At 41.2% G+C, this 19,850-nt stretch overlaps 1 protein-coding gene across 2 annotated transcripts in view; it reads right to left on the reverse strand.

Moving 5' to 3' along the window:
* Nucleotides 1-19,850, reverse strand: part of nup205.S (nucleoporin 205kDa S homeolog) — a 42,278-nt gene that overhangs the window by 10,277 nt on the left and 12,151 nt on the right. The window contains exons 5-29 of one of the 2 annotated variants that reach the window (XM_041587666.1): nt 19,445-19,604; nt 19,096-19,324; nt 18,308-18,472; nt 17,884-18,050; nt 16,625-16,741; nt 16,111-16,248; nt 15,151-15,301; nt 12,039-12,241; nt 10,639-10,821; nt 10,223-10,273; nt 9,896-10,105; nt 9,540-9,639; nt 9,306-9,443; nt 8,972-9,161; nt 8,676-8,796; nt 8,071-8,152; nt 7,469-7,633; nt 7,131-7,255; nt 6,175-6,289; nt 5,871-6,020; nt 5,698-5,772; nt 4,010-4,167; nt 3,841-3,921; nt 2,512-2,703; nt 2,153-2,423 (exon numbers count right to left, since the gene is read on the reverse strand). In XM_041587666.1, coding sequence (XP_041443600.1) covers nt 2,153-2,423; nt 2,512-2,703; nt 3,841-3,921; nt 4,010-4,167; nt 5,698-5,772; nt 5,871-6,020; nt 6,175-6,289; nt 7,131-7,255; nt 7,469-7,633; nt 8,071-8,152; nt 8,676-8,796; nt 8,972-9,161; nt 9,306-9,443; nt 9,540-9,639; nt 9,896-10,105; nt 10,223-10,273; nt 10,639-10,821; nt 12,039-12,241; nt 15,151-15,301; nt 16,111-16,248; nt 16,625-16,741; nt 17,884-18,050; nt 18,308-18,472; nt 19,096-19,324; nt 19,445-19,604 — 3,737 coding nt within the window. 2 annotated transcript variants of the gene reach the window in all.

A 19,850-nucleotide genomic window follows, 5' to 3' on the forward strand; every position in this document is an offset into this window, starting at 1 on the left:
AAAAGCTGTACTTTAAAAATAAATAGGACCTCTGCCTCCCAAATTTGGAGGATGAGGAGTGGGAAGATGCCCTAGAAGTCTAGTGTCTTAAAGGAACAGTAACACCAAAAAAATCTAAGTGTTTTAAAGAAATGAAAATATCATGTAGTGTTGCCCTGCACTGGTAAAACTGATCTGTTTGCTTCAGAAACACTACTATAGTTTATATAAACAAGCTGCTGTGGAGCAATAGTGGAAATTTAAAAACGGCAGTATGGCACAGGATATCTAATGGATAACAGATATCATTAGACAGACAGAGCTTTTTTGCTATCTGCTGTGTAACCTGAGCCTTTTCTCCTTTGAATGGCTGCCCCCATTGCTACACAGCAGCTTGTTTATATAAACTATAGTACTACTTATCTGTTATCTACTGTGTATCCTGTGCTTGAATGGCTGCCCCCATGGCTACACAGCAGCTTGTTTATATAAACTATAGTAGTACTTATCTGTTATCTACTGTGTATCCTGTGCTTGAATGGCTGCCCCCATGGCTACACAGCAGCTTGTTTATATAAACTATAGTAGTACTTATCTGTTATCTACTGTGTATCCTGTGCTTGAATGGCTGCCCCCATGGCTACACAGCAGCTTGTTTATATAAACTATAGTAGTACTTATCTGTTATCTACTGTGTATCCTGTGCTTGAATGGCTGCCCCCATGGCTACACAGCAGCTTGTTTATATAAACTATAGTAGTACTTATCTGTTATCTACTGTGTATCCTGTGCTTGAATGGCTGCCCCCATGGCTACACAGCAGCTTGTTTATATAAACTATAGTAGTACTTATCTGTTATCTACTGTGTATCCTGTGCTTGAATGGCTGCCCCCATGGCTACACAGCAACTTGTTTATATAAACTATAGTAGTACTTATCTGTTATCTACTGTGTATCCTGTGCTTGAATGGCTGCCCCCATGGCTACACAGCAGCTTGTTTATATAAACTATAGTAGTACTTATCTGTTATCTACTGTATATCCTGTGCTTGAATGGCTGCCCCCATGGCTACACAGCAGCTTTGTTCTATATAAACTATAGTAGTACTTATCTGTTATCTACTGTGTATCCTGTGCTTGAATGGCTGCCCCCATGGCTACACAGCAGCTTATTTATATAAACAATAGTAGTACTTATCTGTTATCTACTGTGTATCCTGTGCTTGAATGGCTGCCCCCATGGCTACACAGCAGCTTGTTTATATAAACTATAGTAGTACTTATCTGTTATCTACTGTGTATCCTGTGCTTGAATGGCTGCCCCCATGGCTACACAGCAGCTTGTTTATATAAACTATAGTAGTACTTATCTGTTATCTACTGTGTATCCTGTGCTTGAATGGCTGCCCCCATGGCTACACAGCAGCTTTGTTCTATATAAACTATAGTAGTACTTATCTGTTATCTACTGTGTATCCTGTGCTTGAATGGCTGCCCCCATGGCTACACAGCAGCTTATTTATATAAACAATAGTAGTACTTATCTGTTATCTACTGTGTATCCTGTGCTTGAATGGCTGCCCCCATGGCTACACAGCAGCTTATTTATATAAACAATAGTAGTGTTTCGTAAGCAAACACAGCAGTTTTACCAGTGCAGAGCAACACTGCATTATATTTTCATTACTTTAAAACACTTATTTTTTTACATTACTGTTCCTTTAATTTTGGGATTCGATTCTCTAAAATACTTACTTTGCACCAAGCATACATTACTCCTACTTGTATGTATTAGGCCAAAATACTGGCCAATAATTGCTGCCCTAAATGTCAAATGGCAGGTGTGGATTTCTTCTACTTAATGTGTAAGTATTTTATATTGTATAATGTGGACAGTTAACTGTATTTTGGACAATGGTGAGTGAAGTACTTACTCGAATTACTACTTTACAGGTCACTACCCTGAAATAATATCACCACTGTACTACGTCTATCTCAATTCTGCACTTCTGAACTCTGTTCTGGACTGCACATGTACAAAAAAAAAACGTATTTGTAATTTGATACCCACCGATTGTATTTTATTTTTTATGTTTTAATGTTTCTTTTTCTGTTTTTCATGTAAAGAGCATTAAAACAATATTATAGGAGTAAGACTAGAGAGATACAGACCTGTTTTTAGAATGAACTCAAGCAGATTCCTGAGGATCATGTGAAGGGAAGAGTCTCCAATGGAGGCGAAACCAGCAGAGATATTTTCTGTACCAGGAGGAGCAGCAAAAGAACCGTCCAACATTTGGACATATTGTGATTGGCCCAGCCCTGAAGCAGTCATTGGCTGTTTTAGCTCGGTGCGAACGGATTGGCTGAGATGAGCCGTTAGTGTAAAGACTGCCCCAGCGACGATGGGCATTAGTTCTTGGGCAGCATCATCATCAAGGATCTGTAAAGCAAGGATAGATCCTAGGCTTAGGACAGGCAGAACTTCCTTTAAAAGGCTCAATGTAAGATGACTGAACTGATTGAATTACCTTAACATGGAGATCTTGCAGCAGGTCCCGTATGATGAGCTGTCTGTGTTCCGTTGGGATAAGATCCTGGGGACAGGCAGTCAGTATGATCTCAACAAGCTGCCGCCAAGATTCCAGAGCATGACGTTTAGCATGGAGACACTGCAATAACTTGTTCCTTTCCACCACGTACTGAAGGATTGTGTTTATTTCCTGCACAAACAGGAGATACGAGATACACTTTTACTAAAAGATGAACGTTTGTAGTAAGATGCAATAGCTACGTCAGAGGGTTGTGTGTGTTTGTATATATATATATATATATATATATATATATATATGAAGTTTCCCAACAGATTAAGATCTCCTCCCACAAAATATGTACATCAAGTAGCTTTAAGAGGCATCACTAGTTCAGATTAAGTGTCCTCATTGCTTACAAATCAGAATTGCACCCAAGTACTTGGTTGTTCACCATGAGTTAACTTTTAGAATGATGTAGAGTGATATTGCTATGGTTCAAATTCCCCTAGCAACCATGCACAGATTGGAAAAAGAGACTGGAATATGAATAGCAGAGGGCCTGAATAGAAAGACACGTTTTAAAAAGTAGCAATAACTATAAAAGTGTAGCCTTACAGTGCATTTGTTATTAGATGGGGTCAGTGATCTCCATTTGGGGATTTGGCTGTTTGTTTACCCCTTTGTTCTGCACTATAGGGGTTGTTCACCTTTGAGTTAACGGTTGGTATGATGTAGAGAATGATATTATGAGACAATTTGCAGTTGGTTTTCATTTTTTATTATTTGTGGTTTTTAACTTATTTCTTTTTATTCAGCAGCTCTGCAATTTCAGCCGTCCGGTTGCTAGGGTCCAAATTCCCCTAGCAACCATGCATTGATTGGAATAAGACTGGAATGTGAACAGGAGAGGCCTGAATAGAAAGATGAGTAATAAAAAGTAGTAATAATAAACAAGCAGCCTTATGAAGCCTTTGTTTTTTTTATAGATGGGATCAGTGTCTGTGATCCCCATTTGAAAGCTGGAAAGAGTCCGAAGAAGAAGCAGAAGGCAAATCATTTAAAAACTACACAAAATAAAAAATGATGATCAATTGAAAAGTTGCTTAGATTTGGCCTATAACATCCTAACTTAAAGGTGAACCATCTCTTTAATGCCAGGTACATCCTGCTTTAATACAATCACAGCAAGCTGCCAATGATTTGTCTGTTGGGGAGCATGAAGCCCCATTAATTTCTGTATGTATATATATATATATTTGTGGGAGGAGATCTTAAAACCAGACATGAACATAAATCTATGGAGGTTAAAAAAAAAAAAAAACATACCTCCATGAGCAAAGGCCTCTGACCAATAGCAGCCATTCCCTGAAGGGCGTTCACTTCTGCAACCAGAACCCGATGGAGTAGCTGCAAACACAAATCACATTAAGGTTACAGGTTTGATGACAGATAGGAAGGTTTATGCCTCACCGGTAGGAAGCGATTAGAGCCTCACCTTGACGTTGCAGACGGTCTGCCCTCTGCGATTCTTGTGCTCACAGTTAGCAATAACTTGCTCTATCTGACTGCGATCGAAAAAATCCAGCTGCAGGGGCTCCGGGATCTCATTGCTGAACTGTATAGAGTCCAGGATGCGGAGGATTTTTCTGCGAACTGTTGGGTGACATGGATAGAAGAAAACCTTATGCAATGGATTTCAATAAGAGCAACTTTACTGTATAACCTTCAATATGCACATGGTCCTGACAACTGAATGTGAAGCTGCTCAAGGGTTAAAGGGGAACTATCACGTAAATGAAAATTTTATATAAGCTTTATCACACTGAAATAAGAAACTTTCGAAATACAATCGATTAAAAATTCTGCATTGTTTCTGAAATAGTCATGTTTATCTTCACTATTCCTCTCTCAGAATCTGTTTCTCTTCATTCTCTCTTCATGCAGCAGTTGGGTGTCAGATATTCACTGACAGTTAGATCCAATATATCTTATAGGGGGCTTCCTTTCCTAGCAGATTAATGAGAGCTCACTCAAGTAACTGATTCCAGTACTAAAAAAATAACTGCCTTTTGCACAAATTCTGCATGTAGAGAGACATGATGTCTGGTGAGTTTAATAGAGTGAGCTCTAATTCATCTTCTAGGCAAAAGGAGCCCCCCTATAAGATATATTGGATAATCCATTTGACACCCAACTCCTGAATGAAGACAGAATGAAGAGAAACCGATGCTGAGAGAGTAGTGTCAAACACTACACCTCTGTAGTTCACCCACTTCTCTCCACATATAGTTTCGGTTTGTTGTATAATTTAACAAGGGAATCCTTAATTGTTACAATAATCCAAACCGAAACTATGTTGGTAATCTTAAAAATGAACTGATAACACCAGATAAGAATGTTACAAAGTTGCTTGTTGTTAAAATCTAGTGAATCTGACTCTGTTCTGCAAATTATGACAAGTCATATATGCAGTATTCACCTTCAAACACCTTTAACCAGTAATTCTAATAAAGAAAAACCTTTACAATTGGTATCATTTGTTATTTAATTCCAGTTTAACCCACACGGTCGATAACCAATAGATTAGGAGTTCGTTACTCCCTATTCAATCACTTGTGATTGGAGGTGCCGTTTATCTTATGAGGATTCAAGTTCATTCAAAGAAATTCATTAGATTCACTCTCAATATTTATAACCAATTTAACCAATAAAAGGTTTACTATTATAATTCATTAATATAAAGTGACCTGTGCAATTAATTCAAAGTTGATTAATCAAATTAAATTAATCAACTTTGAATTAATTGCACAGGTCACAAGCTGTACTTTGTCTGAATAAAGCCCTTACAATAAAGGCTTTTTAAGAAATTCCTGCTGGGTGCTGTCTATTTATGCAAATTGTTCCTGTAAATTCGGCTGTAGGTGGCAGCCTGGGACGTGCACCAAAAAGACCGTTTATGAAGGGTGAGTGCTGACCTTTTATCCTCTATACATTCATTTATTATTGTAAGAGTTAACTTTTCTTCTAATAAAAGCTGAGAGAGTAGTGAACATAAACTTGATTATTTAATTGATTGTACTTAGAACGTTTCTTATTTCAGTGTGCTGAAGTTTATACAGAATTTAAATTTCCGGGATAATTCCAACATATTCATAACAACAAAGATGCATTTTTGTATGTTACCTTTAGAGGTTGTGTCAAAGTGCAGAAACCCACTGAGGCTGCGGCTTTCGTCCTCCATTCCTCCTTCACCATCAGCTGCAGGAACAGAGAAAATAAATATATTAAGCTTTCCCTGCCCCACCGTCACAAGCCCCAGGTCTCACTAACAAACTTGATCCAAGTGGAAAATGCACCTGAATACGGTCTGGTCGGCATGTCATCCAGAAGCAGGTGAAGAAGCCTCTGTGTGTGGGAACGCTGACGGTTTAGTGATGTGATGCGCAGTTCTATGGTGGCCGTCTTCATCAGCCATGACATCTGATTCATGGCAGAGATTTCGGACTCTGTGGGCACAAGGACATTGATATATTAACACAGATATTCTATTATTATAAATATAAACAGAAACAGCTTGCCGTTAGAAATCTTTAGCGGGTTGTTTGTTGGGAATGTGAGTTGTGGAGGAAGGATATAAACACTTTGCATATGTATATTTACCTTCCACAGAGAAGGGCAGGTGCTGAAGCTGGCTGAAGAGGAAATCCTGGCTGGTTCGTAGGTACCTCATTGTAGGGCCGGAGGTATCGGCACAAGCACACAGCTGGTAGATCACCTGACAATCCAGATAAAAGATTTGTACGGCATAAACAAGAACATAATTCTTTATGGGATCTCTCTGTTCAGGCTATGAGCAAACTTAATGGACTGTTCCTGCTGAATTGTGCTTAGTACAGGGGAATACCTATACAGCCAAAATGTTATGGGATTTCTCTGTACAGACTATGAGCAAACTTAGGGGCTGTTCCTGCTGAATTGTGCTTAGTACAGGGAATACCTATGCTGCCATAGTTTTATGGGATATCTCTGTACAGACTATGAGCAAACTTAGGGGCTGTTCCTGCTGAATTGTGCTTAGTACAGGGAATACCTATGCTGCCATAGTTTTATGGGCTCTCTCTGTACAGACTATGAGCAAACTTAGGGACTGTTCCTGCTGAATTGTGCTTAGTACAGGGGAATACCTATGCTGCAATAGTTTTATGGTATTTCTCTGAACAGACTATGAGCAAGTTTAGGAGGCTGTTCCTGCTGAATTGTGCTTAGTACAGGGAATACCTATGCTGCAATAGTTTTATAATATTTCTCTGTACAGACTATGAGCAAACTTAGGGACTGTTCCTGCTGAATTGTGCTTAGCACAGGGGAATGCCTATGCTGTAGTAGTTCACTGCTCAGGCAATAGGCAGCCTTAAAGAAAACGCCTTCCTATGAGTTATGGAAATATGAACATGAATATGAACAGTAAGAGAAATCAGACTAGATGTCAGTGTACTCTATATTCCTTTTACGTGAATCGGTTATTAATTCAGCTATTTTTCCTGCTTGCTTCAGACTAATGAATGATATCAAACTTTTTCATAAATGAGAAATCCCTGCAGCACCTGGCCCCATACCTGGTAACACAGTTCAGCAAGATGAGGAGTGTCCCACACCGCTACAGGTCCAGCCCGCACATCAGTCCCCTTTCGCAAGATATCTAGAATAGAGTGCAGGCAGGTGCGCGGGCAGCCCAGGACACCTGAACAAAAAAAAGTTCTTGTTTAAAAAGTGTTCTCTTTTCGAAATACCATTGCTCAATAGTAACCACACTGGAATCAATTTCAGGAAAAAGCATCATGTTTAATACTTTACAACTAAAGCATCTAAACAAGTATTGCTTTGTTATTCGTCCCTGGAACAAAGTCAATAAAAGCAATCGCCAAATAGATACACGTGTACAGTAAGTGAATACCTGAGTCCTGCAGGTTGGTTGTACTGACTGGCTTCTTCAGTTCATAGCCAAGAAGGAACATCGCAAGATTGGGAGCTTTCATTTCCAGGGAGGTGATTAGAAGATTGAGGATGTGAATTTTTGTCATGTACCTAATGTTGGTCTGCTTCACTTGATCCTCCGCCTCTGTAGTTCAAAGGAAACGGCTAATTAAATTCCAAACATCACGTCTTAAATAATAAGTAGACCATTAATATAAGTGAACGTAGAATTGATGAGGGTGTTATTCTAAGTACTTTTGTCATTTACATTCATTATTTATTTTCTTTTTATTCCAAGATATTATGGGATACATGTGCTGTTAATATGAATGAATTTTGTTCCAACAGCGCCACCTGCTGGTCAGTTTCTGACCAGTCTGACCACCAAGTAGTCAAGGAAGTTGTCAGTAGAAAGAAAGAGGCTGCTCTGATGTTCTTCTGCTTAGGAAAGATTTGAGCAAAGTTTCTAATTGGAACATGAATTTGTTGTTATAATGTTCCTCTTTTACGTTTCCACTTTCAGATGGTGTGCATTGGCTAATATATATTATATTCATGTTATGTACTGGGGGAAATATTAACCTTTCTCTGAATCCAGTAACTCTTCTGCTTCCTCACTGTCCAAGCACGAAACAAAACCAACCATCAGCTTCTGGCTCACATTCTGCAGTGACAAAGGAGACACAGTGTTTTAGGTACAAAATATGTTTGGCAGCCCATTCTCTCACCATCTCTAGCCCAGCCCAATCTCCCACATCTCCTCTTCACTAACACAATTTCTCATCACCTTCCCCAGAAAACTTGTCGCACTCCCTCAAGCCCCAGTTCAGATACCACACTCCTCTCCAACCCATCAGACTTGTCATGCTCCTTCTATCCCCCAACTAACATTCCTCTCCCATTAGACCTCCTCCACTCCCTAAGCTCCCGAGGGTAGCCAAACAAGCTGCCCGACCGATCTTTGGCCAGATATCATTCGAGGAGGCCTATTGGAGGTCTCCATACATGGGCAGATAAGCTAGTGAATTGGTGTAAAGGACCTAAATTGGCAGCTTATATCTTCCCATGTATGGCCACCTTAACTTGTAGGTAACTAGTCAAATCTAATTGTGGATTGGTTGCTTTGGACAACTTCACTGGTGATGTTTGTCTCTGAGATTAAGAAATATGCCCCATAGTTTATCTACCTGATCTTGGGTAAAGTCTCCAACAATCTTTTCTTGGATCTTAGAGTTACAGGAGATGCTGCACAAGATCTTTGCACTTTCAAAGGCAAGCTCAGCATTGCTGTTTCCATGGCAGAGATATCTGAAGGATACAGAGAACAACACTGTAAAGCCTTATGTGTACATGTAAATGGTAGCTGAAAAATTTTGGAAATGGAAACAGGATGGAAAAGTCAGTAGACTGTAGGAGAAGATAAAGAAAGCTTTAATGATAAAACATCTGATCTTCCACAGTACTGGAATTCAGCCCCACTCACCGAGCAATATTCACTACATTATCAGCTTTCTTGGATCGTGGGTTAATTCCCTGCAAGAGCTGCTCCAGAGGGGTCACGATCATCGACAGGTGACTTTCCCTTAACAAATCCATGAAGCGATTCTCCTTCTGTAGAGTCAGATTCAGAAGCATGAAACAATAAGCCACTGCCTTCTCTAGGTGTTTCTTGCCTGGGAAAGAGAGAATATAAACACACGTAAATGAAGAGAGAGTGTAACCAATCCCACACTAGGCTGTGTCTTTATGTTTTGTCTAAAGACAAATTCAATGTTCTGTCTTTTAATTTCCATTCAATGTAAAATTTGGACAATTACCTGGAAAAGGGGCATATGTGTCCAGCTGGGTGACCCCTTCTTCCATGAGGCTGAGGCAAAGCTCCAACATAGGAGACTCATTGAGCAGATGATGCATGAGGCTGAACCCCGGGGGTTTGAAAGCAACCCTTTCTTCTCCTAAAACATAACCCGAATGGTAAAAATCATGGTCATATCTCATAGTCATGAACTGACTTTTTATTGTAAATTCTGACAAAAAAAGGTAAAATATACCTTGCAGCTCTACATACTGGTCCACAAAGTCTTCAGGCTGAGGTTCATAGTCCTTCAAAAGCTTATAAAAGACATCCAACACAGCCTCTGCTACCTCCCACTGCAAGGGAAGTATTAATAGACAAGTTTTCAATAATACAACACGTGCACGGTTGTTTAAAGTCTTATTTAAAGGTCAGCGCTTTCCTAGATTCACAATTTGAATTTACAGCAGAATTATGGGGGGCTGGATCCTTTCCTATTCCTGCCATCAGGAGGAGGTGTCCAGAGCCCTACATAGCTGCAGACATATACAGACACAGCAGAGGAAAAGTTTGCCCACAACCCAGAATGCCAGTAAACATAAAAATCATTACCTTTTCTGCTGCTCTCCTGTAGGCTCTAGTGCGGTACCTAAGGAACACGGTGTCTCGAAGAAACTGGAGGTACGGCTCAAAGCCTGGTGCTCTCAGACCTGCTCCCAGATTGGTGGGGAAGGAGCTTTCAACTAAAGTACTAATGAGCTGGCAGAAAGCTCTAGTCAGGGGGTACTCTTCACAACGAGACTCAATCTCATTCAGCTCCACCTGGTTGAAGCCAAAGGCAATTTTGAATGATCACAAATGTGCACAAATGTATCTGTAACAAATATAACTGTGTGTGCAGAACAGTGCAGTAATGCACAAAAATCACACAAAAATTACCTCGATTCCTACTCCTTGCCGTAGACCTGGGGCTCTTACTGTCTGCAGAATCTGTTAAAGTAAGAAGAAACACAAAATCAGTACATTTTAGGGCTTTGTAATATATTCGGACAAAGTCTTGATAGTTTCACAGACAGAAGAAATAGAACCAGATTTACTAAGGGTGTGCAATACAACACTTGCCTTGGTTAGAGTATAACCAGGCCCGGATTTGCGGCAAGGCCGCATAGGCCTGGGCCTAGGGCGGCATGCCGCCCAGCCGCATTTTTCAATTACAGCAGCTGCGCCGGCGTTTTTTCACCGGCGCGCTGGGAAGGGGAGGTGAGGTGGGCGCTAGGACCGCGCGGCCTAGGGGCGCCCCTCATTGAAATCCGGCGCTGAGTATAACAGAGTGCGATGAGCTGTTGCATACATACCTGTGTATATTCAAGGGATTGCCATAGGGATGCTGCAATCTCTGGGGATTTGCCAAAGGCAGCCAGTGTCTTCAGGAGCTCAGCCTTAAGGAGAGGTGGGATGCTGCACTGCAAGAGGCCAAGAATAACGACCACCGGCATCCACTGGGCATGCTCACACAGAGCCAGACGGGCACTTTCACTCTGCCGGCAAACAAGAAGTCACTATGAAAGCCCACAGCATACGAAATGAATAGCAACTCAAACTGAACTTTATGACTAGAGTTGCCAGGGCAAACTCAGACCCTTTAAAGGAGAAGGAAAGGTTAAAATTAAGGAAGCTTTATCAGAAAGGTCTATAAAAATATACCAGTAGAGTCCTCTGTCAAAAGAAACACATTTCTTTCCTTCTATTGTGTACACGTTTCTGTATCAGACTTCCTGTTTTCACTTAAATCTCCAAGGCTTGGGCTTGAGCATGCTCAGTTTGCTCCTCTCTCCCTGCTGTAATCTGAGCCCAGAGCTATATGTTTTCATCTTAAATCTCCAAGGCTTGGGCTTGAGCATGCTCAGTTTGCTCCTCTCTCCCTGCTGTAATCTGAGCCCAGAGCTATATGTTTTCATCTTAAATCTCCAAGGCTTGGGTTTGAGCATGCTCAGTTTGCTCCTCTCTCCCTGCTGTAATCTGAGCCCAGAGCTATATGTTTTCATTTTAAATCTCCAATGTTTGGGCTTGAGCATGCTCAGTTTGCTCCTCTCTCACTGCTGTAATCTGAGCCCAGAGCTATATGTTTTCATCTTAAATCTCCAAGGCTTGGGCATGCTCAGTTTGCTCCTCTCTCACTGTTGTAATCTGAGCCCAGAGCTATATGTTTTCATCTTAAATCTCCAAGGTTTGGGCTTGAGCATGCTCAGTTTGCTCCTCTCTCCCTGCTGTAATCTGAGCTCAGAGCTATATGTTTTCATCTTAAATCTCCAAGGTTTGGGCTTGAGCATGGTCAGTTTGCTCCTCTCTCCCTGCTGTAATCTGAGCCCAGAGCTATATGTTTTCATCTTAAATCTCCAAGGCTTGGGCATGCTCAGTTTGCTCCTCTCTCCCTGCTGTAATCTGAGCCCAGAGCTATAAGTGAGCAGGAAGTGATGTCACACCAAGCTAATATGGCAGCTATTATCCTAAATAAACAGAGAGAATTTCTAGAGCTGGTTACTCGGGTATGGTAAAGCATTCTGCAGAATTAATATAGTGTTATAGCTTGCACTATTGTGGCTAATCTATTGGCAATAGCTTCGGTAGCTTTCCTTCTCCTTTAAAGCACAAAGGGCACCACCAATCAGCAGAGCATCACTGCTAGATGCATATTACAGACAAGTTGCAGTCAGTGCTTGGAACTGAGCAATATTTGCAGCAAAGGGTTATTTACCCAATCGATGATGGTGCAGGTGAGCTGCAAGCAGGCAATGAGGCCATCAAGCTCTCGCTGGGTGATACCACGGAGAGGAGGGTGACGCTGGTGGATATTGTCAGTGTTAGGTAGATCCCTCCGCAAGTGCTCGTGGTAGAGCATCAGAGAGTGGAAGAAGTGGTCCCAGGACACTGGGCTGCCCCCTGCAGCTTGCAAGTTCTCTGCTGAAATCATGGAAACAGGATCTTTACATTTCCCACAAAATAATAGATTGCAGACTGCTTAACTTGGCGAATATGCAAATTATAATTACAAAGGCAACAAAATCTAAACACAATTTTATGTATGCAAGCTCAGCAAAGAGAGTTGCTGTATGAATCAGTGTGTGTTCAGCAGCCCTTGTCACCTACAGGTACTAATGCAATCCATATAATAATCTCTCTAATGCTTTATTTACCAGTAGGTCTTTCCAACTCACGCGAGGTCACCCATTCCGATTAGAAGAAAAGAGGTTCCGGCTAAATATTGGGAAGGGGTTTGTTACAGTGAGAGCTGTGAAGATGTGGAATTGTCTCCCTGAATCAGTGGTACAGGCTGATACATTAGATAGGTATAAGGAAGGGTCGGATGCTTTATTCACCAGTAGCTCCTCCCAGCAGATAGGAGGGAGCCAATGAGATTAGAGGAGGGAAAGGGGTGTTACAGGGAGAGCTGGGAAGTGAATCAGGGGTACAGGCTGATACATTAGATAGGTACAAGGAAGGGTCGGGTGCTTTATTCACAGTAGCTCCTCCCAGCAGACAGGAGGGAGCCAATGAGATTAGAGGAGGGAAAGGGGTGTTACAGGGAGAGCTGGGAAGTGAATCAGGGGCACAGGCTGATACATTAGATAGGTATAAGAAGGGGTTGGATGGTGTTTAGCAAGTGAGGGAATACAGGGATATGGGAGAGAGCTCATAGTACAAGTTGATCCAGGGACCGGTCCCATTGCCATTTTGGAGTCAAGAAGGATATTTCCCCTCTGAGGCAAAGTAATGGCCAATTGGTCATATAGGCAAATACTGGTAATAGACTATATGTCCCCCTTTCGACTGTTTCACTGAGGTGGACCCTGAGAATCACAGAAAGGGAAGAAGGGCTGGTAGGCTGGGACTGAACAAGGCAGGCCAAAGAACAGTACAGCATTAGCTCTTAAAGGAGAACTAAAGCCTAAACTATAGAAGTAGGTAGAAATATTGTACATGATGTTTTGTGCTTCTTTACCAGCCCAAGGCAACCACAGCCCTTTAGCAGTAAAGATCTGTGTCTCCAAAGATGCCCCAGTAGCTCCTCTTCTTTTCTGCTGATTCACTGCACATGCTCTGTGCTGCTGTCACTTACTGAGCTTAGGGAGCCACTCACAATATACAGTACACATAGAATAGAAATGTCACAATATAAGGCTGATTAGTAATTAATACACAATTACTACATGGCAGCACAGAAACCAGTGCAATTAGCATCAGAATTGAATAATCAGCAAACCTGTAGCATCAGCTTATATTACAGCCAGGGAAGCTCATTTTCTGCTGGATAATTAGTGACGAGCCCTAAGCTTAGCTTCTCAACAGCCAATCAGAGCCCACTGAGCATGTGAGTGTCACAGACACTTTCCAAGATGGTGACCCCCTGTGACAAGTTTGAAGTCCTGGATCATTGCTGCTATTGACAAGCTCAAACTTTAGAAACCAGTGCAATAAGTTCACTATATAAAATATGGCATTTTTAGCCACGTTCATTTTTAGGGTTTATTTCTCGTTTAAGAGTGGAACTGTAGTGAAATGCCAGCTCCAGGATGTAAACACTTAGCCCTATAGCACGCTGGATGTGTTTTCTACCGCTTTCCAAAACTCCAACACTGTTAACACGAGCAGTCTCTCAGCCACAAAACACAATAATGTGCTGCCAGAGAGGGCCATGTGACATCAGTCTACCATGCAAGAACAGAGAACACAGATTAATAAAAAAATGGCTGCCCCCATGGCTACACAGCAGCTTGATTATATAAACTATAGTAGTACTTATCTGTTATCTACTGTGTATCCTGTGCTTGAATGGCTGCCCCCATGGCTACACAGCAGCTTGTTTATATAAACTTTAGTAGTACTTATCTGTTATCTACTGTGTATCCTGTGCTTGAATGGCTGCCCCCATGGCTACACAGCAGCTTGTTTATATAAACTATAGTAGTACTTATCTGTTATCTACTGTGTATCCTGTGCTTGAATGGCTGCCCCCATGGCTATACAGCAGCTTGTTTATATAAACTATAGTAGTACTTATCTGTTATCTACTGTGTATCCTGTGCTTGAATGGCTGCCCCCATGGCTAAACAGCAGCTTGTTTATATAAACTATAGTAGTACTTATCTGTTATCTACTGTGTATCCTGTGCTTGAATGGCTGCCCCCATGGCTACACAACAGCTTGTTTATATAAACTATAGTAGTACTTATCTGTTATCTACTGTGTATCCTGTGCTTGAATGGCTGCCCCCATGGCTACACAGCAGCTTGTTTATATAAACTATAGTAGTACTTATCTGTTATCTACTGTGTATCCTGTGCTTGAATGGCTGCCCCCATGACTACACAGCAGCTTGTTTATATAAACTATAGTAGTACTTATCTGTTATCTATTGTGTATCCTGTGCCTGAATGGCTGCCCCCATGGCTACACAGCAGCTTGTTTATATAAACTATAGTAGTACTTATCTGTTATCTACTGTGTATCCTGTGCTTGAATGGCTGCCCCCATGGCTACACAGCAGCTTCTTTCTATAAACTATAGTAGTGTCTCTGAAGCAAACACAGCAGTTTTACCAGTGCAGGGCAACACTGCATTATAGTCTTATTACTTTAAAACACTTCTGACATTACTTTTCCTTTACCTCACTTATAAAAGGGAAACTGAAGATAACATAATGGGATAACAAAGTTCAAGGCTAGATAAGGTGCTGCCCCAACATGAGGAAGTTCCTTATCAGTAAAAGCCCTTGCTCCTTGAAGAGGTTGTTTAACCCCATAACATAAAGAATATAGACCTACTGTAGTCAAGTCACAAAAATCAACGCTGCTTTAAGATTTACTTACCGCTGCTGCCCCCATTGGCTTTTAGTAGACTGAAACAGTAATGGGCACACTGAGGGCCACTTGCAAGGCCCCTGAGCATCTTCAGGTAAGGTAAGTAGAGCGTGGCCGGCAATAGGTCACTCATCTGTCTCACGAACTTGGACAATAAAACCTGCAACAGCGCAAATAGGTTTGTTGGCATGTACTCCACAATAAACACTATTACAGGTTCATTTTAATGACCACTGACTAAAGCAAGGCTAGCTTTATTTCTGAGAGTTGTATAGCTCTGCCATTGAAGCTAAACATGCATTCTACCCTAATATGACAAATTAGAAAGCATTCACATCAGTCCCTGCCCCAGTGGAGCTTACAATCTAACTTCCATATCATATTCACAAACTAGGGTCAGTTTTATCAAGAGCCAGTTAACCTGTATGTATCATTTTGAAGCGTTAAAGGAGTTGTTCACCTTCCAAACACTTTTTCAGTTGTTCAGCCTTTTTTTAATTGTTTTCCATCTTTTATTTTTTACCGTTTACCCAATATTTAAGTTTAAAGTGCCTGTCTCTAGTGTTTCAGTCTGGCAGCTCTGTAATTAGAGACATCTGAACTGTTACAATTTGCTACATTTAGTTGATACAATCGATTGATACATTTCTCAGCAGTATCTGTGGAATATTAGCAACTATTGTATCAATTATAACAGCTGCCTTTAATAATAATAAATGTGTAAACTACATTTAAAACTGTTAAAGAGTCGCCGACCCCCCCAGAGCCGCTTTAGAAGGTGAAAAATGAAAATTTACACTTCAATATTAGAAAAAAATGGTCACAAATAGAAAAGTAATTGGAAAAAGTCTATTTCTGGTGAAAAATCTGAAACCAACTGTACTAAAAAAAAAAAAAGTGTTTGAAGGTGAACAACCCCTTTAAATAAATATAGACCAAAAAGATATCCTGCCGTTATGAAGTTCATACCTGGCGTTGAGGTGGCCTTTGGTGGGCCACACCAAGAAAGGATCCCATCAAAGAGGTTGATTGGAGAGGTTCTGTGGGACACCAGTATTCCAATGCCAGTTCCAGGTGGAATGGGTCTTTGCGGTACAGCTCGCCAATCTGCCAGGATCATATGATTTTTGTTACTCTTAAATCCATTTCGAAAGGGGGACACAGGGAACTTATGGGTCGAACAGGGGACTCTTAATTCACCCATACGTTACCGATGTCCCCCTTTATACAACAGAGAAATTTGATAAGGCCATGGTGCAAAGAGAGGGGATTTACCATGGCATGGCATGCCATGACAACATGAAATACTTCTTCCCTCTGGCTAATACTTTCCATTACCTTCCATTCTGAGCATACTACATTAACCATATACGATTCTCTGGGATTGGTTTTGGACCACCAAGGCTGGTTCCACTGGGGAAACAGGTGTGACTGGTGCTCACAATTGCCCCCCTTTACAACAGTTAACAAATCAAAACCCTACCAGTAACAGAAGATGTTCCAGATCTCTACGTAGAGAAGCAGGAGGCTCATTCCCCATCTGCATGCTCATTTGGATCAGTCGGGCATCCTCTTCTGCACGATTTCTCAGTTGCTTTACCTGGCAGGACAGATATATTGAGGCACTTTGTTGTTTAAAGGACAAGGAAAGTCTAAAATAGAATAAGGCTAGAAATGCTGTATTTTGTATACTAAACATAAGCATGAACTTACTGCACCACAAAGACTAATCAAACAAATGATTTATGCTTTTAAAGTTGGCCACAGGGGGCTTTCATCTTGTAACTTTGTTATACATCTTTGCAAGACTAAGACTCTGCACATGCTCAGTGTGGTCTGGGCTGCTTAGGGATCGTCATAAACAAAGCTGTTTGAATTCTGCATGGCTCGGAAATAAGGCGGGAGCTCCCCCTGCTGTTCATATGTATGATTGTTTCCCTGCTGAAAACTCCTAGCCACAGCAGTAAATGAAGGGAGAATTTCACTGCATACAGTCAGGTTTCTTATAAAAACGGTACACATTTTTTTAATTAAAGTATATTGGAGAAAGGTTTCTTTTCATTAAAGAAAGTAAAAATGGGATTTTATTTTTTTTTGCCTTTCCTGGTCCTTTAATTCTTTCCTCTTGTGCCCATACCAGACACAGGGTAGAGTAAAGGTTCCCCTCACATGATAAAATGCAACATGCAAATAAAAACAACCTACTACTCCTCATATGATTTTACCCCACCAGTTGTTTTAGATCCCCTACTTTGAACTGCAGTGTTCCCAATGTTCATACCTGAATCTAGCCATTTTGGTGTCTTTGCTGCCTCTTTACCTGGGTCCTAATTGTCCACGACAGTGACGACTTGTAAGCAGTCTTTCCTTTTTCTCCCTTCCAGTGGGTGGCAATGCTGTTGTACCTAAATCACCCCTACCACCTAACTTCTGCATATTTTTAGGCCAAGAACTGCCAGTACTGGTAGCAGGAGTAATTATGGGGCATTTATTTAGTGCCAGGGAATACATCTGTGTGCCTTCAGAGTCAACTGCCTGAATGTTTTTCTATTTCTATGCTACAGCAGTCAGAACATTACTTCTTGGTTACTTTGCTTTATGTCTGCTTCTACCAGTCTGACCTTATCTATTAACACAATTGTCATTTCTCTTTAATCATGAAAGATCATATAAAAAAAGAGCGAGACAAAAGGGTTTGTTGGGAAAAGCGGATCTCAACATATAGTCACAAACATGACTTACTTTCATGGGCATGAGAGTCAGGAAATCAGTGACGAGTTTGTGAATCCGGCGAATAAAGAATTCGTCTGTGCAGAAGCTTTCAGATCCCACCACTGCCTCCGTGAGGAAGAGAAAGACATTGCCACCAATAGCTATCTCTGCCATTGGCTCATCTGCTTCTGAAAACTCTGCCAGGAAAAAAAGGGGGAAAAAAATAAATCAAAAAAAAAAAAAAAAGCAGCAAGCACAAACTATGCAACAAGGGTAATGGAGACAAGATAAATTGCGACGTCATATAAAAACATGGCATGCATTAGGTGTAACAAACCACAGTGAATCCTTTACACTAGTTATAACGTGGCATGGCAAATGCCAAAAGAAAAATAGTGAATTACTGATTGGTTGCGTTGGTTTATAGGCCAGGTGCTAATTCAATCACACTTACCTAAGACTTCTGAAAACTGAGAGATTCCTCGGAGAGCCAGGGCCCAAGCCAGTCTGACTGTCGCCTGCATGCCGGGTGACTTCCATGGCTGAGTGTTCTGCAGACGATTATGGATAGCAGCAATGTACTGTCTGTCCATGAACATGCTTGCTTGCTTCATCAGTTCTACAGAGATAAATACAAATCAGTTATGCTCATACCTCTGCTGTTATTTACACGAGTGACTGCTCCCAGCCTTGACAGTGTTAAAGTCTGTCCTAACTCCTTGTCGGTATGGGCTTCCTCAAAATACTCTGGTTTCCTTTCACACAGATCAATTAGCTCCTGATAAGACCGATCCTAGAGTGTGTGAATGTGATAGGGATCTTAGGGCAGGGGCACACGTGCAGATTCGGGGAGATTTAGTCGCCTGGCGACTAATCGCCTCTTCTTCAGGGTGACAATCTCCCCGAAACTGCCTTCCCCCTGCTAAGATGAAAAATCGCCTGCGGCAATGCACTCTCTGCACTTCAATTTCCGAAGTTGCCCGAAGTTTCCTCATGAGGCAACTTCGGAAATCGAAGCACCACGAGTGCCATTGCGCTGGCGTTTTCTCATTTTAGCAGGTGGAAGGCAGTTCGGGGAGATTGTAGACCCTGAGAAGAGACGATTAGTCGACTAAACCTTCCCTGAATCTGCCCGTGTGCCCCTGCCCTTAGTCTGTATTCCACTGGGGCAGGGACTGATGGGAATGTAATCTCTGTAATTAACATTTTTTTTTTTTTTTTACTGGGAATAAGAAATTATACCTTCTCGATCATCTGTCCCTTGCTCCAAAAAGCCAACATCCAGGCAATAGAGAAGTGACATCAGTAGTGTCAAGTTCACTTTGTCCAATGAGCCATCTCCTTCTACGGTTACTTTTTCCAAGTATCCAATCAAAAGTAGTGTATCCTCTCTGTTTAATGGAGTCTGGCAGCTCCATGAATACAGGCTGTGTGCTAGGGATTGCTGGCATTCTTTTATCAGATCAGAAACCTGAAATAGCAAATATATTACAGAATATTAAACTCAGTGCTTACACCCAAATATAGCCAAAAATAAATGTCTTTTTTTTCAGAGTACATAGTTACGATCTCCCACTCCCCAACCACTTGCCTCTTTGCGATGCTTCTTATTGCCCAGACCTCGTTCCTTTTTCAACTTGTCAAACTCATTGTTCACGTCAATTTGAGAGATCAAAGTAAGGATTTTATTAGTCAAGCCTTGTTCCATCAGATCATCGGTGAAACGAGTTACCATGGACACAACCTCGGGGCTGCGGGAAGCAAAAACAGACATAAAAAGTTAAATGGGTCAGATGCATGTTATCCGTAGAAAAGCAGCAAGGATACGTTACAGCTTTTAAAGGACTAATAACATTGCCAACCAAATTTCCAGTCTTACATTCACTGGAACATAAAACATATTTTCATTGAATGGGTTAATGTCTTGACATGATGTCGGTATCAGCGAATTACTTCACTGGCTGATTCATCAGTTTGTATGAATCAGAGCTAATTGC

This window comes from Xenopus laevis, chromosome 3S (assembly GCF_017654675.1).
Source record: "Xenopus laevis strain J_2021 chromosome 3S, Xenopus_laevis_v10.1, whole genome shotgun sequence".
In the NCBI taxonomy this organism is placed as follows: Eukaryota; Metazoa; Chordata; class Amphibia; order Anura; family Pipidae; genus Xenopus; species Xenopus laevis.